This window comes from Thalassophryne amazonica, chromosome 3 (genome assembly GCF_902500255.1).
Source record: "Thalassophryne amazonica chromosome 3, fThaAma1.1, whole genome shotgun sequence".
NCBI lineage: Eukaryota > Metazoa > Chordata > Actinopteri > Batrachoidiformes > Batrachoididae > Thalassophryne > Thalassophryne amazonica.
Window position 1 is genome coordinate 80,121,257 of NC_047105.1, and position 25,498 is coordinate 80,146,754.

The window sequence follows — 25,498 nt, forward strand, 5'->3', positions numbered from 1 at the left end:
TTGCAGAGAGGAGTAGAGAAAGGTCTTTATTGTTATTATACATGAATGAATACATACAACAGAATTTGTCTTCTGCATTTAACCCCATCCTAATTGCAGTTAGACACAATCCAACCAGTAGGAGTAGTGGGCAGCCACAGTCCAGCACCCGGGGACCAACTCCAAATGTAAAGATGCTGCCTTGATCAGGGGAAAAGAAAGGAGCAGACCATAAACATGTATGTTTTTTATAGTGGGAGGAAACCCATATAGACATGGGGAGAACATGCAGTCCCAGGATCTTCTTACTATGAGGCAACAGTGCTAACTAAGCCACCATACTACAGAGCTGATGCTGCATATATAGAGTTAGCACTAGTGTATGAGTGCATGGATTTTGTGTGTTGATACAGGTGTGTGTATGTGGTTTGTATGTATGTGCCAATGTTTAATACAGTGGAAGAGCAGGAAACAATAAGCGAAGTGCGCAATGCATCTGCGCATGCGTGGGTCAAACGGGCCAAAAATGCCAGCTCCCAAACACACACCGCCACCACTGAATTTCGTGTACGGTAGCGTTAGCGGACTGTGAAAGTTAAGGCTTACAGTGATTGTTTCAAAGGCTTTAAGCATTAAGCAACACATACAATAATGACAGGTGCGCATTGTGCTGTTTTCAAATGCTCAAACTGAATTTATAGGCTTGAAAGGTGGCTGAAAACACGATTGCAGCATATGCAAGGGCAGCCAGCTCTTCTTTCCATTTCAGTCTACTGCCGTATGCAGACCTGGTTTTAACAGGCAATCCGCGGTGCTTACAAAAATGCTTTAAATTGTAAACTTTCCAGCGGATGAAATGGTCCAAATCAAAGCACTCCTCGCTGCTTTCCGCCATCTTTGAATGTGGATTGGTAACCGAAAAATTTAGCGTACCCATAATGCACCACACGGCCCAAGATGTGCACTTGACTTATTCCCATCCCTTAAGATCTTGTTTACATCTCTTCCAACTTTAACGTGCTACGGTACTAAAGGCCCCTTCACACATAGTGCGAAGTTTGGTCGAATACTGCAAAACAGCACGAAACAGCTCGAATAGCACACCACAGAACATCATGCCGACGGGCAATCGTTTCTCTAACAGCGTGCACGATCCTGGTGTGAGTGTTCATGCATGCGACAGTGTCTTTTTAGCAGGAACACAATGTGAGGTGCACCACATCACGCCGCTGATGTGGGATAAATAAAAAATAAAAACCAGCTGGTACCTGTGGAACCACATCGTGCCGCTGATGTGGAATAAATAAATAAATAAATACATACCACCCACGGGATTCGTACCTGCACATTACTGATTGCCAGCCCGAAACGTTACCACTGAGCTACCGTCACTGGCCTGTAAACAGTGTGGGGAAAATGCCTGAAATCAACAAAGAGATGGATGTATTTGAAAAAAAAAATGAAACCATACACCATAAAAAACACAGCATTTTATATTGAATCCCTCTTATCAAGCGGGCAATACAAGTATGATCCATGTGTTCCTCTGCAGATGACCCATGGTCACAGACATGCAGTCATGAAATGACATGAATGAGAAGCAGGTCGCTCTTCTCATGTCTACATCAGCTAACGCGTGTCCAGCCAGCCTGTGCACGTGTCCTGCCAAACACGCGTCTTGTGGACGGCGTGCCAGAACTGATACCACGTCATATGGAACAGAGTTCACGTCGGTGACGTGAAAATCAAATCACCTGCTGCGTGTTCTGATCTGACGGTCCGTTTCAGCCTGGGGGTAGCCTATCAATGGGCTGCAGCAAGGGAGCGCGTGCATGCTGTAGCCCACAGCATATATCGCCACAGCGATATATGTTTTTATTTAAGTCCATGTGATGACAGCAAACAAACACACATGCATCACAGTGGGCAGTTGTTGGTCCATGTCTGTCCAAACACAGTACATGTTGTTCAGCTGGGATAGCCACATTGACATTTCTCCACAGCTGCCTCAGTGGGACGACACACCTCCTGTCAGTTCAGCGCGCACACCAAATCCACACTCGTGAGGAATTTAGACAATTTTCACTGCCAGCAGACTGTTGTCGTGCCAAGAGTGCGAATAGCCACACATTTTGGACATTATGGACACTGTTCCTCTTTATCAAGGTTAGGCCAAAGGTACAGTTGTGGTCAGAGGTTTACGTACACTTTAGACAATTACTCCACTCCGGTAAAAGAACAGTTCAAGGACATCATTAAAAACCCAAAATTATCATGACATTCATGCCCAAGATGAAATATCTGGCCACAACGGTACTTCTTCAGCCATTCGATGTTTGCAGTTTTAATCTGTGAAAGCAGTTATCACAACATTATCAAGATGGTTTTGTTAGAATAAAATTTTCCCAAATTGTATGTGTTTGTATATTACCTTATTAAGTCAAGTCAAGCCCAGATTGAGTTTGGACGAGTGTGTAGTGTTATGTGTCAACGCGAGTTGAGGAGCGGACCTGCGTCAGACAGAACCCAGCGCTAAAAATAACCAGAAAGCGGTTCCAACAACAGAAACTATTTATTTTTCACCTGTGCATAATAATGTGTACAAAACTAAAACAACGTCCTTCTGGTGGAGTGACTGTTGGCACGCTCTTCAGCGCCCAAAAGGATAGACGCCCGGCGTTCCTGGACCCACTACCACCAGACAAACACCCCCCAGGTGGACACGACAAACTGACTCTCTGTGAAGCAAAGAAGAGGTGAGGTAAGTCAGCAGTTACAACAATATCTTTCAAAAGACACACGCTATCAGCAACACATTCAGGTCTGTATTTTTTAACTTTATGCAAATGAGCAGCTTCTCACAACAAGTGGAGGATCACTTATCCTGCACGCCACAGCAGTGAGAAGCAAACTGCACAATTCTCATCACAATTCCAGTATACTGCGTAACAAAACACCAAGTTACTATCAACAATTAGTCGAACACTTAATCACCTTTAATGTGTGCTGACAGCAAGTGTCCTCACCCTTCCTTGCTTCACGGGCTCGATGTGTCAAACCCAGGCGCGGTCCTCAGCGTCTCACAAACAAACATCACAAGGTCGAGTTCCCGGCAGTTCTGCTTGAATCACACATGACTTAAATGCAGAACGCCATCCAATTATCTGCTTCAGCTGAAAGTCTTTAAGGTTGCATGTGAGCACCAGTCACAGGTGCTACACATGATGTTGATGAGGGTGAGGACTCTTCAGCCAGCACCTTCTCCACAAACAAATCAGTTTCCATGCCACCTGAAGAGCAAAGAAAAGAAAAGAACACCAAAATATCCAGCCACACCCCCCAACACACAACAGTACCCCCCCATCAACGGGAAGCCTCCCGGCGACCGAACAGACCAGGCCCGAGAACAGCACCTCCCTCCGGGGTCCACGTCAGGAAGCAGACAGCACCACGCTCCCAAGGTCCACCACAGACAGCAGGACAGGCACCGCATCTGGAAGGCCGGCTGGCATCAACAAAAGCCCCAAAACATTCCCCAGTATAATTCAACACAGAAAAAAACATAAAACCCACCCAAAACCTCAGGGGACCGTCCCATCAAACCCCGGGAAGAAAAGAAAAACTCCCAAACTCCCAAAACCCAACACAGCCCCACAAACACAATACAAACGTAAATGCATAAAAGAAAAATAACAAACAACCCCCCAGAATGACCTGCAGAGCCCAACCCCCCCCCCCCCCCCCAGAAGGCCTTCATCGCCAGTTCCAGGAGGAACAGCCAGAACCATAATCCCACAAAGGTCCCCAGGTGTATATGGAGCAAACGGCGCCCCCCAGAGGACCGTACCATCAACCCCAGGAGGAACCCTCCCCACAACCCCGGAACCCCAGACCCGGTCACACTTGGCTAGTTGGCCCCAAGCCAATTCCCCCCCAGAGGACCGTCCCATCAACCCTGGAGGTGGAACCCGGAAGGAAACAGAACAAAAATCATAAATCAACCCCCGGAGGACTACAAAAACAACCCCGGGGGGATATAAAACGACCGTAAACCCTGTTACCCTCCCCGGCACCCCGAAAGACCCCAGGTCCCTCCCAGAGCCCCTCGGCGGCTCAATTTTGGCGAACGGCTCAAAACATTAAGCCGGGGAAGGGAACAGGAAAAAACTAACCCAGCTCCAACCCCAAGGCGCAGCAGAGAACCGGAAATACGTCCGGTGCCCCAACTCGACCATACCCCAGCCTCTTGGGAGGGGTGGAACTACCGAAATGGCGAACGGCAACAGATCGGCCCACCCCTCCGACTGAGGTAAGTCTCCGCTGCACCACACCCCGGCAACACCAATGACGAACGGTACATAGGCTCACCGAGGCTGGAGTGGAACCGGGCCCTAACCAAACCAAGAAAAACGCCTCTAACACCCCCCCCCCCCCCCCCCCCCCCCAGGTGCAGAGGTCTTCTGAGAATGCTCAGCGTGACCAACTTGCACCACCCCACAACCCACAAGACAAACGGTCTTGGGGCAAGTGAGGTTGGGGTTAGGGATGTAGAGAAATAAAAAACAACAAAATAAAACGACCCAACAACCCAAACAGAAAATACCTAAAAACACATAAAAAATTAACAATTAAGTGAGCCCAGGCGGACTTCTAACCGCCTAACAATCACTCCACCAGATACGCCTCTGACTCCCCATACAATTATAACCCCTATTTAAAGAAAACAAAACATTTACTCGTGCTTTTTTTTTTTTTTTTTATGTGTGTTATTTTGCCTGTCCCAGAACACCTGGAGATACGTCACCATTATTTTTCTTGACGTTTATATGTCGGGGCAATACAGTAATCTCTGCTCGTCCGAGCTGCATGGGCTCGTCAACAGGAGGAGCCAGAGGTCCCGTCGGAGGAGCGTCAGTGGGGCGAAGAAGAGGCGGCCCAGATCTGTGTCGGGGAAAGCCCTGAGACGAAAAAACCCGCTCTAATGGGCGTCCTCTCTCGCGTCCACGCTCCTTCATCCGATCATCTAGACGAATCACCAACGATATTAGCTCATCTAAATCGTTTGGCTCGTCACGGACCGCCAGCCCGTCTTTTAATGACTCATTTAACCCATCTACAAACATTCCTCGTAAAGCTGCGGCGCTCCAACCTGACTGAGCAGAAACCAGAAAACATTGCATCACCACACAAGGCTCCGGACGACAAACAATCGGTTCGGACGCCGAATCTCTGGGTGACGGAGTTATCTGCACTAGTATCGATGATGCCGCAGCTGGAGCAGCAGGAAGCGGAATGGCTTGCACTGCAAGCTCCGTAACACGGGCGTCTTTTGTTTAATTTGGTTTGCGAGATGCTGTAATTGCTCCCATATTTTCTCCAAGTGTTCTTGAACTTTTTCGGCAAAAGGAACCGCCTCTGCCGCTGGGTCCATTATGGAATGGCCGGGAACTACTGTTATGTGTCGACGCGAGTTGAGGAGCGGACCTGCGTCAGACAGAACCCAGCGCTAAAAATAACCAGAAAGCGGTTCCAACAATGAACAATGAGGATGAGCTGGATTTGAAAAACAGGTCAAAACACTATCCAGGTAGAAAGCAATCCATGCGCTGTGCGACGCATTGACCTGTAGTGGCACACGGTGCTTTTGGTTTCAATGCACGCTGTTCACATGCACTGCACATGATGAATGTGTGCCACATACATGTTACTACATATCAATATTTCCTTTGTCCTCCGTGGCCAGGGTCCAGTGGAGGTGGACATACGTAGTACAAGCAGGACATGCTAGCAGGCTTTGCCGTGACCGATCCATCTCAGAGTTCAATCAAGCACGATCAGATCGTTTCAAATGCTGTTATGACGCCGTCAGAATATGTAGATTGCGATCAGATGGCGCACAAACTGCACATCGACCGCCATCAAATGGGTGTACGATCTCAATGCCTCCAAGAGTGTTTTGCAGACTACTCTGAGACTGCTGTCCATCTGTCTTCAGACCACACCTCAACACTTCCCAACTGTGGGTGGATGTGTCAATCTGACGCCATTCAGCCTCAATCGGCCTATGTGTGATGGGGGTCTTAGTCTTGATCCAGAACAACCCAGATACTTCCATTCCTTGCCTTACATTACCTTATTAAAATATGGTAAATAACAAACTTTTATGTCTATAAACTAGTGATATAAAAGTTTTACTTGTAACAAAAAGCCTGTATAATCAGAAAGCTATTTAACATTATATATATTTGCAACTGCCAGACCAGAGCAGACTTAATCAGTGAGACTCTTGAACTGTAAAAAAAAAAAGATTTAATCTCCCTTGGTAGACATAAAAATGGAAAGAGTGTTACTTTGCAACTGCAACACTTCAGCCTTCCACCTGTTGAATGGCCAGCTGTGCAGCAACATCAGAACCCCAGTTACATTCCCACACCACCCACGCCCCCTTTCCAGGCCCATGTTTACCTTTTGTCACACTATTTCTCCTATGATTAGCCACCAGAAACAATGACAAATGGATCACAATAATGAGGACAAATTATAGATTTGTCCTCTACTATCCTGATGGAATATCACCCTTTCCATGAAGACAGGATGTTTCGTCCCACCCCTACATGGGGAGGCGAAAGAATAAACATGTAAAAGTTTTTCTGATGAGGTATGCTGTACATCTTGGTCACTTTACCATACCTTCAGTAATTCCCCTTTTAAAGTACTTGCATATTCGCTGTTTTACAGTTGTGCATGTCGTGCTGTCTCGCGGTCCGTGCAACTCATGCAAGAGGTCAGTTTCAGCAGAGTTCCAGTTCAGGGCACAAAGTAAACACACCTTGTTAAGTACGGACAACAAGACAACATTGGGGCACAGCAGAAGTTCATCACAGGTGCTACACCTCCTCCAAATAACCCTCTCAACTTGGGAGAATGTGTCATCATCATAATCGTCCGTGAACTCGCTGGATCAATGCCATCCACGTCTTCGCTAGCCATTGTTTACATGCGCTGTGAGACGCTGGAACTCTGCTGGCGCCGCGGTGCATTCTGGGAAGAGCAGGAGGCTGCCAAGGAGATTATGGGAAACGAATAGTATAATGCTTATGTGTTATCTACAAAAGTGTTTGAAACAATCTCAGCTTTCTGAATGTGAAAGATACATCTGTCTAGAACACTGTGCAAAAGGTTGTGTAGCTGAAAATGCGAAATGTGTGATTTGACATTCTTCATATGTTGTTGTTCATTCGGCTGCTCCCGGTTTTTTTGTTCGGGGTTGCCACAGCGGACACAGCCAGATCCGCATTGGTAACTGGCACAAGTTTTACGCCGGATGCCCTTCCTGACGCAACTCCAGTTTCACCTGGAGAAACACACACAGCCGCTGGTGTTCCAAAGAGGTCTCCCATCCAAGTACTAAGCAGATCCTGCTCTGCTTAGCTTCTGAGATCTGACGGGATCAGGCTTACACAGAGCAGAAAAACAAGCCTATATTTTGTTAAAATCCACCTTTATTCATGTTAATTTGTGGCATGTCTGTGGACCCCAGAGGGCTAAGCTACTTATGAAAAACACAATATATATTCCCAGGCTGTTTTCACCCAGTGCTCATAATTAAAAGTGATGCACAGTAATTCAAATATAACTCAATCATTAGCCTTGTAGGCTGTATTTATGTGACCAAAACTCAAACCCTAAACTTAGCTTCTGAACTATGCACATGCATATTTGTGGAATTATGCATGGCATAACTTTTCGTTAGATGTCATACGAACTGCTTCATGAGAATGCATTGATATTGATGGTCTTTAACAGGGACAGCTATAGCTGAGTTGGTAGTATGGGTCATCCACTGACCACAGGGTCAATGTGGTTCAACCTGTGCCCCCTTTGAAACCAGTTTAATTTGTACAGAAATCTTTTTTTTCTTGTCTTTTTGACTTTCATTTCTTTCTTCTTTGTTTATCCCAGGTCATCAATCTTTCTCCGTCTTTTAACGTCACCTTGCAGCTCAGATAACTTTGCATTTGTATGTTTAGCTGCATGAGCTAGAATTCATCCACAGAGTTATGCCAAATACGTGAAGGCATTTATTTGGAAGAGTCGAGGTGGAATGTGAACTAGAGACGCAGAGTGGGAGAGGCTGGGGACAGGAAAGAGAGAACAGATAGAGAAGTGAGCGAAAGTGGATAGAGTAAATAAACATAGCCGGGAAGTGTTGAGTCCACGCACAGGACGTGGTTTGGTTTGTGTGTGCGTGTTTATCAAACCCAGCTGGCTCCCATTTGCCCAGGAATGAGTCTGCACCTCTCAGAGGCCCAATTCTGCCCTGCTTTGAAGACCTTGGTGCAGTGTGAATATTTGTGCTCATAATAGCAGCTTCATTAGAAGACTGCGTGGACCCTATGAACACATAAAACACCTCAACATAAATTTACTGTCCATGTTGGTATGTGTGCATCCTCTTGCTCACATGAAAAAAGACACACCCCCACAGTCACTTCATCCTACACAGATTTCAGGTTTCACAAGAGCGCACATAGACCCATAAACAGTCCCAAGGGGTTGGATTTAACTGCTTCCAGATGCAAGTTCAGGACGCAGCATCGACACACACACACACACACACACAGTCAAAATCTTCTGCTTTGTTGAAGTCAGCAGAACTGCTCCATTTAAATTAATGAAGTGCTGGTGGATGAGAAATGACAAGAGGATGTTTACTGTAAGTGGTAAAAATGACTTGTTCATGATATCTGAAAATCACAAAAGGCAGCTGCTCATTTGTGAACAAGAACTGCATATTAAATGATTTTCATGTAAACCTAAAATAATGTGGTCATGGCTCTCCTGAGGCTATTGGAATCAGGTTCGATCACGGCATTTTTTTAATTCATTCTTATTAGATACATTAAACAACAGACACAGGTCAGTATGCGTTCCATATCTCTCCGCGTCATAAGCACCGTGCCACTGTGCCAGTGCTTTCTGCTCGCTTAGCAGCTGTGCCATGGTACATGTTTTAAAAGCATACTTAAGCTGAGTGTTCACATGTACAGTTTCTAGGTGAGCTCCAGATAGAAATCGTGAAGCCAGCGGCTGCAGAAAGGGGAGAAGCTGAAGTTGGCAGTCACCTTGCCACTGGTGACACTAATTCACGGGATGGACTATTTCACCGCCTGCTTGCTGCACTGCTGGAATGAGCTTTAGGATAACAGATCGGGTACAGATCTGCAACAGTGTTTGTACAAGTCTAATGCTGTTGGCTTGTTACAGCATTCCCAGGATGTTGTAGATGGTCCGGTTAAGTTGCCACAAGCTTGCCAGTGACCCGGTTGGGTGCTTGATGATTTCTATCTGAATCGGAATTTTGAACAGTCCAAAATTTTGTTCCCAATTATTGTGATGACCCAGACGATCCAGTTGACCCAGATGGTGAGTGGTGCACTCAAGGATGACCATGGATCTTGCAGATGGATCAATGATTGTTCCTGAAACTGTCCTGTGCACCTGCAACAGTTCCTGTATGTTTGTTTTGTGAATTATTTTGTAATTTGTGTCTGTAGCATGGCCCAAGCAGAGGGTCACCCCTTTGACTCTGGTCTGCTTGAGGTTTCTTCCTCAGAGGGAGTTTTTCCTCACCACTGTTGCTCTGGGCATTGGTAAGGTTAGACCTTACTTGTGTGAAGAGCCTTGAGGCAACCTTGTTGTGATTTGGCACTATATAAATGAAAATAAATTGAAATTGAAAACGGATTGCAGCAGGGTTGGTGATTATTCTGTTTCCTGTTTTGTAGTTTTTTCTAATGCAATCACAACCTCGCAGGATGCATATAGACAAAGGTTTTTACACTCTACTTCACTTCAAATATGCAAGTCTGTTTTTGACAGATGGTGCATATTATATCCTTTTTACCAGTCAGTCAGGTAGTAGTTTCCACATGAATACATGAGTTTTTCTCATCTGTGCTTTCCTCATACGAACAGGTACTGTACAAACCTGTAGTGGGAAGGGCAATCGCTAAAATATGGCCCTTCTCCCCACTTTTTGGGATAAAGGACCACTTTAAAAGACATATTTTAAAGACATTTCTGCACACAATAATAATATTAAAAATAATAATAATAGTAATTGTAACTGTGAGGATGAATGGATTCTGACAAGTAAAACACAGCTGTCAGTCTTTAATCAATGTCACTCGATCAATATTACCCTGGGTTCTGGTTTTACTATTACAGTGTTACACTAGATGGAGTCAGTAAGAGCCATAAAAAATTCAGTTCATTTACTTTATTATTTTGTAAATGTAAATGATCAAATAAACAAAAACATTAAGGATCAGCTTTCACTGAAGGCAGTTTTTTTCCTTAATGCATGGCATTGCAATACAGTTTTCAAGCACATAGATTGAATTGACTTTAAAGCTACATTCTGTATGATTTAGTATACAAATAATGAATGTTTATGGGTTCAGTGGTATGAATATTTCATGAGGTGAAGATGGGACATTCCATTAATTAAATACTCGTTCCATTGAATGAATGAAAAAACTTTCATTATTTGTTTTATATAATGGCTAAAACAGAACCTTATGATTTGATATTTTATTAATTTATAAACAACAGCAGTCTGCCACCTGCCGTCTCTCGCTCTGCTTTTAATGCAACACTTTATCTTTGCACACTGTGGGGGTCGTACACAGCAAGGGAGATTAATTGTAACACCTATGGTGGGGTTGGTAGGTAGGGTGAGTGTGGCATGTGGTGTTGGCCCCGGGTGGCTGTGGATGTCTGGGGCTCTGGGGTAGGGGGTCTGCCTCACCGGTTCTGGTGTGGTCCCCTGGCCCTGCTCTGGGCCTGTGAGGCCCAGGGTCCTGCGGCCTGCTGTGGGGCAGGGTGGTGGCGATGGGGCGCGGGTGCTGGCACTGGGGGGCCGGCGGCTGCCGGGGGGATGGGGGGTCATGGTCTCCGCGGGATGGGTCTCACTCGGGCAGTCTCCTGGTCATGGGCTTTGGTGGGGGGGCTTGGGGGGCACTGCTCGCTGTGCTGGGGGGCCTGGCTGTCGGGGGCCATTGTGCTCTTCCTTGCCCCAGGGTCGGGCCTCGCCTCTTGTCGGGGGGCTGGGCCCGGCCCTTGTGTGGCTCGGTGGTCCCTACCTTGTGCTTTGGATTTGGTTACGGTGGCTCCTTTGCTCTCCATCTTTGCCGCGGCTTACTCCCGCCCTTGGGGGCCGTGGCCCAGGTGGCATGGCTCTGAGGCTCCCCCTATTGGTGCCAGCGCTCCCCCCATGCCAGCGCTCTGTGTGCTTCCCTAGGGTTTGAGGCGGCTCCCTGTGACCCTGTGGGGGGGTGGGGGTGGTGTTGTCGGGGGTGCCTTCCGGCGCCGTCGGGCCGCTCCCCTGTTGGTTTGCTGTGCTGCCTGGTGGCTACGGTTGCTGCCTTTCCTGGTCCCCGTGCCCTTCCACTGCCCCTTTTCTCCTGGCTCCCCCAGGGCCCTGCGTCCTGGACCCACGTCCGTTGTCGCCCGCGGCCGGTTGCGTGGCTTCTGACATGCCGGAGTGGTTTGTGTTATATGGTAAGGTTCTGTACTCTTGTCTTGGCCCAACACACCAGCCACAGTAGTGATCAGATATTTAGCTGTGATCTGGGTCTCTGTGTGGATGGTTGCGTGTTTGTGGCCGTCACCACAATTCGGTTTTTGGGTGATCTTAAGATAATTAACACTACGGTGTTCTGGATTAGGGTATGGATGCTCACTAATTAGACAACAGACTGTTGCTGTCACTGTTTGTTCATGTGTGGTTGTTTGTCATGGTATGTTGTATAGTTGGGGCCCCGTCTCCTCGGTGTCTCACGTCACAGTTATTGTCTTCACCACTTGTCTCTCGTTCTTGTCTGTCATTGTGTCGTTTTGGTGGTCGGCCCTTCCCGATAGAAGTTGTCGGTTGGCTTTGAGTAGGATGTTGTAGGCTGATCTGGAAGGGCAGATGGGGGTCACACACACACCACATTCACTTATGCACTACATACCTTCTGTCTTGCAAGAATAAATTGCATATATGCGTATTAATGTTCATAAATGGTTCTGCCAGTGTGGCACTTACCATTACTATATATGACGGGGTAAAAAAAAAAAAAAAATTATAAACAACAGAAAAGGGACTTACATTTTGGTGTGTGTCACTGGTGCTTTGATGTCAATAGTCTAACACGAACTTTAAGAGTCCAAAATTCTTCTCAGTCAACTTGCAAACACCGTTAGATATTTTAAAAACAATTCTGATGATGTAGTCTGTTTGTGTATCGACTGCTGTCTGCTTTCCTCAGTCCAGCGAAAAATTGTGTTAGAAATTTGTACAGCTCTTCATCCAAACAGCTCTTCATGCCTCCATATGCTTACAGTGTAATGGATGTGTTTGCTTTGTGTGTGTGTGTGTGTGTGTGTTTGCTTTGTGTGTGTGTGTGTGTGTTAGAAGAATTAGCACTTAGCTCATTCAGATCATCGTCTGTCAGTAAAACAAGCTCCGCCATGTTTAGCTAAACGCCGTCCGCGGTAGTGTGAGTGGATACGGCGGTCAGGTTGTGCAATAGCATATGTCATATAGAACCAAAACTGCACACTAAAAAGCACTATTGCACGGTAAATGGAACAAAATGGCAAATGGTATGAATAATCCATGTCACATGACATACAACCTACCAATCAAATGACAGAGATCTACTCAGCCATTATATGAAGGTGTTTATTTGCAGAAACTGAATATAGCATTCATGACCATTTGCTCATTAGAGTACAGTTCACTTCAGCAACAAATGGACTTGGTTTCATGAACTTGGAATGGGCCCTTTAGGGAGCAGACCCCTTCATGAAGACTGCTGTGTTGCACCTCCATGTCAGTACAGTAACCCAAAAGGGATATACGAGGTCTATTAGAAAAGTATCCGACCTTATTATTTTTTTCAAAAACCATATGGATTTGAATCACGTGTGTTTACATCAGACATGCTTGAAACCCTCGTGGGCATGCAAGAGTTTTTTCACGCCTGTCGGTTACATCATTCGCCTGTGGGCAGTCTTTGAGTGAGGAGTCGCCCACCCTCTCCTCAATTTTTTCATTGTTTAGGAATGGCTCAGAGACTGCTGCTTTGTTTGATCAAAATTTTTTCAAAACTGTAAGGCACAACTGAGTGGACACCATTCGATAAATTCAGCTGGTTTTCTGTAAAAATTTTAACGGCTGATGAGAGATTTTGGTCTGGTAGTGTCGCTTTAAGGACGGCCCACGGTGCCTGACGGTGATCTGCGCTTCGAGGCGGCAGCGTCTCACCGTTTCAAGTTGAAAACTTCCACATTTCAGGCTCTGTTGACCCAGGAAGTCGTCAGAGAACAGAGAACTTTCAGAAGAAGTCAGCATGAGGAGTTTATTCAGACATTCCATTGTTAACGGACAATTTGTAATGAAAGAATGTGCGGGCAGAGTTGCATGTCGGGCCGGACTTGACCGCGGGGGGTCGCGACAGGAAAAACACCTCCGTTGGAAACCTTAACGGGCAAGTTGGAACATGCCCAAGCTGTTAAACAATTTCTCAGTTACTCACTTGTTGAAAGCCATCAAAAGCCGCCTGAATTTTACAAATGGTTTTCAACACGGAGGTGTTTTTCCTGTCGCGGCGCACACACATTCGCCGAGTCGTTTCCGTGACGAATTTGCGTGCACGTCTTTCATTAAAAAATGTCCTTAAACAGTGGAATGTCCGCATAAAGTCCACATGCCGGCCTCTTCTGAATCTTCTCTGTTCTCTCACGACGTCCTGGGTGAATTAAGCCTTAAATTAGGATGTTTTCAGGTCGAAACAGGCCGACGACGGCGCCTGGAAGCGCTGCAGGATGTCCCGCTCCGTGGGAAGTCCTTACAGCGACAGAAACACCCCATAATCTCTCATCAGCCGTTAAACTTTTCACTGAAAACCAGCTTAATTTCTCCAATAGTGTCCACTCGGATATTCCTCACAGGTCCAGAAAAATTTTTGATAAAGCAACGTGCGCCGTCTCGAGCAGCGTGTGAAACAAAGGAATTCAGCCGAGAGGGCGGGACCACATCTCACTCAAGGCCTGCCCACAGGGAAATGACGTCACCGACACGCGTGAAAAAACTCACGCATGAGCACGAGGGTTCAAGCATGATTTGTGTAATTGCACGTCATTCAAATCCATATAGTTTTTTAAAGAAATAAAAAAGTAGGATAGTTTTCTAAGAGACCTCGTACTTATTCCCATCGTTTGCATTTAGCAATGTAGGCAGAAGACTAAAAGAAAAAATAAATGGAATAGAAATGATTGATTCTCTATACACTGTCTGCTGGCTGCTAGTGCAGGCTCACAATTCTACAAAAGCGAAAACATGAAGGTAAATAAAATTGATACCAGATGACACTAAATCCTACACACTGTAGCTTTGATGTGCTTGCAGTGCTGTGCAAGTGTAATATATAGGAAAACACAACTGTCTGATTGAGACATTGTATCAGCACATATTCGATATTGGGGCTGGGGACAAAAAAACTTGATGAGGACTTTTCAAGTTTTGCCTGTATAACAGTGTAATTCCACAGCTGTAATGTGTCTCTGTGTGTTTCTAGATGTAACCATCTATACTGAACCCCTCATATTGAGGATTAAAGGCACCCCAGAAGGATCAGTGGAGGATGACGGGGACAACACCAGGAGCAGTCTCAAGCACATGGGGATTGCATCGCCCAGCAAGAGTATCACATGTGAGTAAACAGAACCCCATTCTTTCTCTCTCACATACACACACACACACACACACACACACACACACACACACACACACACACACACACACACACACACACACACACACACACACACACACACACACACACACACACGTAGAGTGCAGTGTTTTATTACCGATCACTGCTGAGTCACACTGTCCTGACCTTTAACAACCACACTTACACTCCCTTTTTTTTAAGGGGGTCAGGTGATTGTCAGAAAAACAAATACACACATTTTCAGTGAATTGCAGTGAGTTCTAATTTCTCAACTCAATAAAGTCCAAATCATCACACTTGAAATCAAACACTTTTCCTCCCTGGTTCTTTTGCTTCTTTGTATCATACGTACTGTGTTGTTTTTCTCTATCTGCTTTCTTTCCTCCTCCATGGAGGTTCTGCTTTCAGACATCTTCATTTTTGTTTAAGATGGATTGTTCACAATTTTGACTGGGACTGGGATGAAAGATTGTGTTTTCACAGGAGAAAAAATTAATTAAATTTAGTTGAAGATCTGTATTAAATTCCTTTTTGCTTGATGTCTGCCCAGTCACACAGCCCAGCCAGAATCTCCCATGTGCCTTCTGGCAAAGCAGAGTTGTAATGGGTCAGTGATCTGTTAGATGTGTTAAGCTGTGATAAGGAGCATTTATTGCTATTTATTTTTATTTTAATAAAAGGTTTTCAAGGTGTGATTTGTGTGTTTAAAGTGTTTTGACAAATGTTTATATGAACTGTTTTACAGTGTGATGAAGTGATAACACATGCGCACACCTGAATTTTCCATTTGGCATTTGGCCGTGTCTGGTATATTTAGAATGATTTTTTTTTTCCAATTGCATTTATTTTATTTCTCCCCCTTGTTCACTTGATGAGTAACAGCTGTGTGTCAGTCTTGGAACGTGACCTGGCATGTGCGTTATCAGGGTCACCCCCACTCATCTAGATGAGGGACGTCTGAGGGCTGAAACGTTTCTGTTGCTCTGCTGCCTTTAATATATACAGTGGGGCAAAAAAGTATTTAGTCAGTCACTGATTGTGCAAATTCTCGTACTTAGAAAGATGAGAGAGGTCTGTAATTTTCATCATAGGTACACTTCAATTACCAGAGACAAAATGAGGAAAAAATCCAGAAAATCACATTGTAGGATTTTTAAAGAATTTATTTGTAAATTGTGGTGGAAAGTATTTGGTCACCCCCAAACAAGCAAGATTTCTGGCTCTCACAGACCTGTAAATTCTTCTTTAAAAAGCTCTTCTGTCCTCCACCTGTTACCTGTATTAATGGCACCTGTTAGAACTCCTTATCTGTATAAAAAACACCTGTCCACAGCCTCAAACAGTCAGACAACAAACTCAACCATGGCCAAGACCAAAGAGCTGTCAAAGGACACCAGGAAGAAAATTGTAGACCTGCACCAGGCTGGGAAGAGTGAATCTACAATAGTCAAGCAGGTTGGTGTGAATAAATCAACTGTGGGAGCAATTGTAGGAAAATGGAAGACATACAAGACCATTGATAATCTCCCTTGATCTGGGGCTCCACCCAAGATATCATCCCGTGGGGTCAAAATGATCATGAGAACGGTGAACAAAAATCCCAGAACTACATGGAGGACCTGATGAATGACCTGTAGAGAGCTGGGACCAAAGTAACAAAGGCTACACACTATGCAGAGAGGGACTCAAATCCTGCAGTGACAGGCGTGTCCCCCTGCTTAAGCCAGTACGTGTCCAGGCCCGTCTGAAGTTTGCCAGAGAGCATATGGATGATCCAGAAGAGGATTGGGAGAATATCATGTGGTCAGATGAAACCAAAATAGAACCTTTTAGTAAAAACTCAACTAGTCATGTTAGGAGAAAGAAGACTGCTGAGTTGCATCCCAAGAACACCATACCTACTGTGAAGCATGGCGGTGGAAACATCATGCTTTGGGGCTGTTTTTCTGAAAAGGGGACAGGACGACTGATCCATGTTAAGGGAAGAATGAATGGGGCCATGTATCGTGAGATTTTAAGCCAAAGCGTCCTTCCATCAGTGAGAGCATTGAAGATGCAACATGGCTGGGTCTTCCAGCATGACAATGATCCCAAACACACCGCTCGGGCAAGGAAGGAGTAGCTGCGTAAAAAGCATTTCAAGGTCCTGGAATGGCCAGGCCAGTCTCCAGACCTCAACCCCATAGAAAATTTGTGGAGGGAGTTGAAAGTCCATGTTGCCCAGTGACAGCCCCAAAACATCACTGCTTTAGAGGAGATCTGCATGGAGGAATAGGCCAAAATACCAGCTACAGTGTGTGCAAACCTGGTGACTTACAGGAAACGTTTGACCTCTGTCATTGCCAACAAAGATTATGTTACAAAGTATTGAGTTGAAATTTTGTTATTGACCAAATGCTTATTTTCCACCATAATTGTTGCAGGGCTCGAAATAGTACGTGCATGTGCTAGTTTGTGCACGTATTATTCGAGCGGTGCACGTAATTTTATACTGCACTTGCACTGGTGCAAGTAAATTTATCCAAGTTTTATCAACTATAAGCACCAGTAAAATGAACCAATAAAGGAATAAATAAGGAAAAAAACAATTTCCAGTGTGTTGTCTTCGTCTTCCCTGCATTTTATGACTCACACATGGAGCGAGTTGCTGTGCTCTATGTGTTGTGTTCGAGCGCACATGTAAACAAAGAAAAGAAAACAACTGGCTGGCTGTTCCTCTGTCTCTGCCCTCAAACTCTGTCATCATTGTGTTATAAACCTGTCACCATTTGTTTTATTATACATCTGTGTAGTTAATAAAATTATCTTCACGGACGATTAGTTCGCGCACGCACATGGAAAAAAAAAACGGTTGCCGCTGTGGTTCCATTACAGAACCCGGGAAAGGTCACTTAAAGTGACATTTTTTTCTGGCCATGATAATTTGTGCGCACGTTTTCCTTTAATTGAGCCCACTAATTAATAAAACGTGCTCTCAGATTAATAAAACGTGCGCACATTTTCCTGGCCGTGATAATTCGTGCGGACATTTTCCTTTAATTGAGCCCTCAATTTAATAAAACGTGCGCACGTTTTCCTTTTGTTCAAAATTAACTCCATAATATGACCTAAATTGTCATCCTCACGACGGGGAGACGCTTCGCCATCAGCATCCTTTTTAATGTGCTTAAACTCCAGATGATGCCATGCTGGGCAGCTGGAGTTCTCTGTATGTCCTTGTGCACCCAAACCATGATGCTGTACCCTGACCAGATCCTTTTCTTATGGATCTGGTCAGGGTATACGTGGTGTGTCCATAAAGTAACGGTCCTTTTTATTTTTTTTTAAAACTATATGGATTTCATTCATATGTTTTCACGTCAGACATGCTTGAACCCTCGTGCGCATGCGTGAGTTTTTCCACGCCTGTCGGTGACGTCATTCGCCTGTGAGCACGCCTTGTGGAAGGAGTGGTCCCGCCCCCTCGTCGGATTTTCATTGTCTGGAAATGGCGGAATGAAAAGGACTTTTTTCCATCAGAATTTTTTCAGAAGCCGTTAGAGACAGGCACCTGGAAACCATTCGAAAAATTTCTCTGGCTTTCTGTGAAAATTTTACGGGCTTCATAGAGAATAAGGACTTTAACTACAGCTTTAAGGACCCCTTTAAGGACGGTCGGTGCGCCGCGCTCCGAGCTGCGATGTCGCGGCACAAACCACTGGATCATTTCTAAGCTGATGGCTCTGTGGATACGAGACCGTCGTGTGCTCTTTCTCTGATTATCACAAGAGCTGGACATCAGCCAGACAAAGGAACACCTCCGTTTCGGAGTGTTAGAGGACAAGTTGGGACATGTCCAGCTCTCCACAAGTTCTATTATACTCACTCGACTGGTAAGCACTGAAAGCCGAGATAGGCATGTCCAAACTTGTCCTCTAACACTCCGAAACGGAGGTGTTCCTTTGTCTCGCTTCATCAGCGAATCGGTCGTGACGCGCGAAGCCTCCGCACGGCTTTCCATGACAAAATCTCTCGTTAAAAGTGAAATCTGCCGGAAAATGGCTGATGTCCAGCTCTTGTGATAACCAGAGAAAGAGCATACGACGGTCTCGTATCCACAGAGCCATCGGCTTAGAAATGATCCAGTGGTTTGTGCCGCGACGTCGCAGCTCGGAGCGCGGCGCACCAACCGTCCTTAAAGGGGTCCTTAAAGCTGTAGTTAAAGTCCTTATTCTCTGTGAGGCCCGTAAAATTTTCACAGAAAGCCAGATAAATTTTTCGAATGGTTTCCAGGTGCCAGTCTCTAACAGCTTCTGAAAAAATTCTGATGGAAAAAAAGTCCTTTTCATTCTGCCATTTCCAGACAATGAAAATCCGACGAGGGGGCGGGACCACTCCTTCCACAAGGCGTGCTCACAGGCGAATGACGTCACCGACAGGCGTGGAAAAACTCACGCATGCGCACGAGGGTTCAAGCATGTCTGACGTAAAAACATATGAATGAAATCCATATAGTTTAAAAAAAAAAATAAAAAGGACCGTTACTTTATGGACACACCACGTATCATGTCTGTCTATCATAAACTGGCTCCTGGTTTGTTGGCTAATAGCCAACATTTATGTGTCAAGACAATTTTGAGTGCACATTTTACAAATTGTGGCCACGTTTAAGTAGATCGTGCCCTTTTTTTACTCAAACGATGCTTAAAACGTGCGCACAATATCATAAAACGTGCGCACATTCTCTCCACATGCAAAACATTTTGTGATGACACTTCCAGGGCTCCGTAGTTGTCGCTCTCTCTCCCCTGAAACTCTGTCATAATTGTCTTATAAACCAGTAACCATTTGTTTTATTATACATCTGTGTAGTTAATAAATAAAATAATCTTCACGGACATTTCGTTCGCATGCGCACGTGAAAAAAAAAATTGAGGGGAGAACAGCAGCAGCAGCAAACTCTCCCCAGAGAGGAAGAGTCTGACACATCAGAGGAGGAGTTTTAAGGTTGATATAAGACTGACTTTTTGTTGTGCAAGTAACCTTTTTTTGGTGCAAGTAATTTTTTTTGTTACCAGCACCAATGCAAGTAGGTTAAAAAATGTATTTTGACCCCTGTACTGAATACTTTTTTACCCCACTGTAATAATGTAAGATATAAACTTTATCAAGGAGTGCTGATGATTTCATGTGGACACTGTACTTTTTGGATCAGTACCCGTCAGATTTGCATACTAGCATACTAGTCATTTCCAGTCGGCCGCACGTTTGTTCTGCCTGACATGCGTGTCTTGTGGATGGCGCAGGTGATGTGACAGTCAGATCACCCGCTGCGTGTTCTGATCCGTTTCAACCTCGGGGGCTGTCAGTGTCTGCTCCATGTGTGCGCTGGCTTGCTGCAGCTTGTCGCCACCACGGCGATATATGTTTTTATTTATGTCCATATAAATACAGCAATCAGACACACACACCTCACAGTGGACAGTTCTTAGTCCATGACTGTCCAAACACAGTAGGTGTTGTCCAGCTGGAATGTCCAGAATGACAGATCACCACAGCTGCTTCTGTCGGAAGCCACTCCTCCCGTGAGTGGAGAACACACACCCACATGTGTGCGTTTGCAAAGTCACACTCATGGGGAACTAAGACAAATTTCACAGCAGTATGACAAGGATTGTCTGTAGTCTGTTGTTGTGCCAAGAGTGTGACTGGCCACACATTTTCTAAGTGCCATGCAAGCGGTGTTAGATGTTCGTGTTTGTCACCTGGAATTTGCCCGACCCCTGCCGCGAGAGTGTGATGGGATTGCACAGTACACAGTCTGTCTTTCAGGAGCTTATGTGCGCAAATAGCTATAGCAACAGGTGTACGAGGTGTTGGAGGCAGGAACGACATTACACCGTTTGCACACAATTCCTGTGTCATGTGCATTAAGTGTGCACTTTGTCCAAACTTTGCACTATGTGTGAAGGGGCCCTTACTGGAGAAACTGCACATTCTGCAATTTTTTTTATCACCAAATATACAGCGTAAAAAAGGATGGTATGGACAAGGATTTTCATACAAGAAAACACATCAAACCGTGACTTGAGTCTCTCATGTGCCTTCTTGTAAGTAAGTCCTGTACAGGCCATGTATCGTACAACCCCAATTCCATTGAAGTTGGGACGTTGTGTAAAATGTGAATAAAAACAGAATACAATGATTTGCAAATCGTCTTCAACCTATATTCAATTGAATACACCACAAAGACAAGATATTTAATGTTCAAACTGATAAACTTTATTGTTTTTGTGCAAATATTTGCTCATTTTGAAATGGATGCCTGCAACACGTTTCAAAAAAGCTGGGACAGTGGTATGTTTACCACTGTGTTACATCACTTTTCGTTCTAACAATACTCAATAAGCGTTTGGGAACTGAGGACACTAATGAAGCTTTGTAGGTGGAATTCTTTCCCATTCTTGCTTGATGTACGTTGTTCAACAGTCCGGGGTCTCCGTTGTCATATTCAATGGGCGACAGGACTGAACTGCAGTCAGGCCAGTCTAGTACCCGCACTTTTTTACTCTGAAGCCATGCTGTTGGAACATGTGCAGAATGTGGCTTGGCATTGTCTTGCTGAAATAAGCAGGGACGTCCCTGAAAAAGACGTTGCTTGGATGGCAGCATGTGTTGTTCCAAAACCTGGATGTACCTTTCAGCATTGATGGTGCCATCACAGATGCTGGCTTTTGAACTTTGCACTTGTAACAATCTGGATGGTCTTTTTCCTCTTTTGTCAGGAGGACACAACATCCATGATTTCCAAAAACAATTTGAAATGTGGATTCATCAGACCACAGCACACGTTTCCACTTTGCATCTGTCAACTTCTAATGAGCTCAGACCCAGAGAAGGTGGCGGCGTTTCTGGATGTTGTTTGTGTATGGCTTTCGCTTTGCATGGTAGAGTTTTAACTTGCACTTTTTAGATGTAGCGACAAACTGTGTTAACTGACAATGGTTTTCTGAAGTGTTCCAGAGCCTACGTGATAAGATCCTTTACACAATAATGTCGGTTTCTAGTGCAGTACCGCCTGAGGGATCGAAGGTCACGGGCATTTAATGTTGGCTTTTGGCCTTGGCACTTACATGGAGAAAGTTCTCTAGATTCACTGAATCTTCTGATTATATTATGGACTGTAGATGATGGAATCCCTAAATTCCTTGCGATTGAACGTGGAGAAACATTGTTCTGAAACTGTCAGACTTTTTTTCACGCAGTTGTTCACAAAGTGGTGATCCTCACCCCATCTTTGCCTGTAAACAGCTGAGCCTTTTGGGGATGCTCACTATCATGACACTCACAGTTTGTGTCCTCAGTTCCCAAACGCTTATTGAGTGTTGTTAGAAGGAAAGGTGATGTAACACCGTCGTAAATATACCATTGTCCCAGCTTTTTTGAAACGTGTTGCAGGTATCCATTTTAAAATGAGCAAATATTTGCACAAAAACAATAAAGTTTATCAGTTTGAAGATTAAATATCTTGTCTTTGTGGTGTATTCAACTGAATATAGGTTGAAGATGATTTGCAAATCATTGTGTTCTCTTTTTATTCACATTTTACACAACGTCCCAACTTCATTGGAATTGGGGTTGTATCACAACATGTATAATTTTTCCCAAAATGGCTGCAAATGAACCTTGGAGTAATTTTTCTGTTCTAATCCAAATACATTTGTTCCGCAAATCTGATTGGTTAATCGTGTGAGATTTCAGACAATAAAATATACAGTAGACGGTGACAAAATATTTGACCGTTTCACATTTGATGTATAACTCCGCACCCCGACAGCATTGCTGCGCAGGTGTCAGTAATGGCGCTGTCAGCTGAGAGCGATGGAAACTGGTGCAGCGAAGACGCTGAGATAAGTGGATTTAATGGATTTAACTGGATTGATTGATGGATTTACTGTGGATTTAACTCAATGCAGCTGACGAGATGGAGAAATCTGTGGGTCTGTTCACAGAATTTCCAGTTTGGCATGAAGACGCTGTTGCTACGGCAGTCTTTGATGAGCCAACCACACCCTTTCACAACGATTCGCGACCGAATTACTTACAGAAAAATCAACCGTGCAAACGATGGAATTGGATTAGAATGGGAATAACCCTGTTGTGTCTGATGATTTGCGGACGTTCATGCTGGATTACGGTCACAAATATCCTTTTTACTCAAAACTCTTTTTAAAACTTTTTAAAACTCAATTTGCGACCATAAATTCCAGCAGGAACATCCACAAATCATCAGACACAACAGGGTTATTCCCTAATTGTACCTCTACTGCTGACAGTTCTTGACAAACCATGGTGTGGTCAGTATACGCTCAATATTGATAAGCTTTACTTTTATATCGCAAAAAAAAAAAAAAAAAACAGTAAAAGAAACAATATGCCCTGTTAATTAAAATCAATTGTTTGTCCTAACTTGATTCTTTAATTGAACTGACTATATGTTGAAAAAGCCCATTTATCAACATTTTTTTGTCTGATGTTCATGGCAGTCTATTTAAAACCTGCACTATAAATTACACTAATTATGGTATAATCAATGAAATCTTTATTTACAAATTACAATACAACTTAATTATACTTAGTAGAGTAATTACTTAATTCCTGCTAATGAACATGTTTATGCATTTTTATGCATGTTGTGTGCATGTTGTGTGTGTTGTGTTATATCTGGTCTTTTTGTAACCTATTATGATATATATATATATATATATATATATATATATATATATATATATATATATATATATATATATATATATACACACAAGGTCTGTCCATAAAGTAATGGTCCTTTTTATTTTTTTCAAAAACTATATGGATTTCATTCATATGTTTTTACATCAGACATGCTTGAACCCTTGTGCGCATGCGTGAGTTTTTCCACGCCTGTCGGTGACGTCATTCGCCTGTGAGCACGCCTTGTGGAAGGAGTGGTCCCGCCCCCTCGTCAGATTTTCATTGTCTGGAAATGGCGGAATGAAAAGGACTTTTTTCCATCAGAATTTTTTCAGAAGCTGTTAGAGACTGGCACCTGGAAACCATTCGAAAAATTTATCTGGCTTTCGGTGAAAATTTTACGGGCTTCACAGAGAATAAGGACTTTAACTACAGCTTTAAGGACCCCTTTAAGGACGGTCGGTGCGCCGCGCTCCGAGCTGCGACGTCGCGGCACAAGTTGGGACATGTCCAGCTCTCCACAAGTTCTCTTATACTCACTCGACTGGTAAGCACTGAAAGCCGAGATAGGCATGTCCAAACTTGTCCTCTAACACTCCAAAATGGAGGTGTTCCTTTGTCTCGCTTCATCAGCGAATCGGTCGTGACGCGCGAAGCCTCCGCACGGCTTTCCATGACAAAATCTCTTGTTAAAAGTGAAATCTGCCGGAAAATGGCTGATGTCCAGCTCTTGTGATAACCAGAGAAAGAGCACACGACGGTCTCGTATCCACAGAGCAATCAGCTTAGAAATGATCCAGTGGTTTGTGCCGCGACGTCGCAGCTCGGAGCGCGGCACAACGACCGTCCTTAAAGGGGTCCTTAAAGCTGTAGTTAAAGTCCTTATTCTCTGTGAAGCCCGTAAAATTTTCACCGAAAGCCAGATAAATTTTTCGAATGGTTTCCAGGTGCCAGTCTCTAACAGCTTCTGAAAAAATTCTGATGGAAAAAAAGTCCTTTTCATTCCGCCAATTCCAGACAATGAAAATCCGACGAGGGGGCGGGACCACTCCTTCCACAAGGCGTGCTCACAGGCGAATGACGTCACCGACAGGCGTGAAAAAACTCACGCATGCGCATGAGAGTTCAAGCATGTCTGACGTAGAAACATATGAATGAAATCCATATAGTTTAAAAAAAAAATAAAATATATTTGACGGTGGTGTCTCTCAACAGCCAGAACAATCCTTCAAAGTGTAATTTATGCGTTGGCGGTTTTAACAAATATTGTTAGGGTCATTAATTAAGCCTTCCAAAAGGGAGTATTTTAACATGGAATAGACAAAGGGATGGGACTAATAAGTCCGTACTTCTTCCCATTCCTTTTTGAATATGTACTTTCTTTATGTAGTAATGATATTGTTTTGTCTTGTCTTGTGTACTATACACATATTCAGATAAACAAAGAAACTTGAACTTGACATTTAAAAAATGGTTATGGTGAAAATACATTGAAAACTGATTTAAAAGTGAAAGTTTATTCAACGTCTAAATAAATGTTCATGTATAGACTTATTTTCAACAAGGTTTTCATTGCCAGCTTTTAAATGATAAATATGGACATGCCTTGCTAGCTAGGCTTCAAAATAATGATTTGCTATAATTTAGTCATTATACTGGTTGAAAAATACTAGGAATGTGACAACTAGTCGTAATTGCCAACTACGATTGGCTAACATCTGACTGGTCAATTATTTTTTATTAGTCGACTAGTTTTATTTTTATTTTTTATTTTTATTAGCTGAAAGTCATTTAGTAAGTTAATATAACCCTTAAAAGCATAGACCTGCTGGAGCTGCTGCCTTCACTCAGTCAAGAAAGTGTGAATTAATCAGCTCAAATGAGTAGTCTATGCCTACAACCCCTGGCAATAATTATGGAATCACCGGCCTCGGAGGATGTTCATTCAGCTGTTTAATTTTGTAGAAAAAAAGCAGATCACAGACATGACACAAAACTAAAGTAATTTCAAATGGCAA

The 25,498-nt window shown here is 44.0% G+C and overlaps 1 protein-coding gene across 1 annotated transcript in view; it reads left to right on the plus strand.

The window, feature by feature from the left end:
* mdfi (MyoD family inhibitor) overlaps positions 1–25,498 on the plus strand; it is a 131,921-nt gene that overhangs the window by 67,902 nt on the left and 38,521 nt on the right. Inside the window, exon 3 of the mRNA XM_034166928.1 lies at positions 14,610–14,744. Coding sequence (XP_034022819.1) covers positions 14,610–14,744 — 135 coding nt within the window. The remainder of the gene's footprint in view (positions 1–14,609; positions 14,745–25,498) is intronic.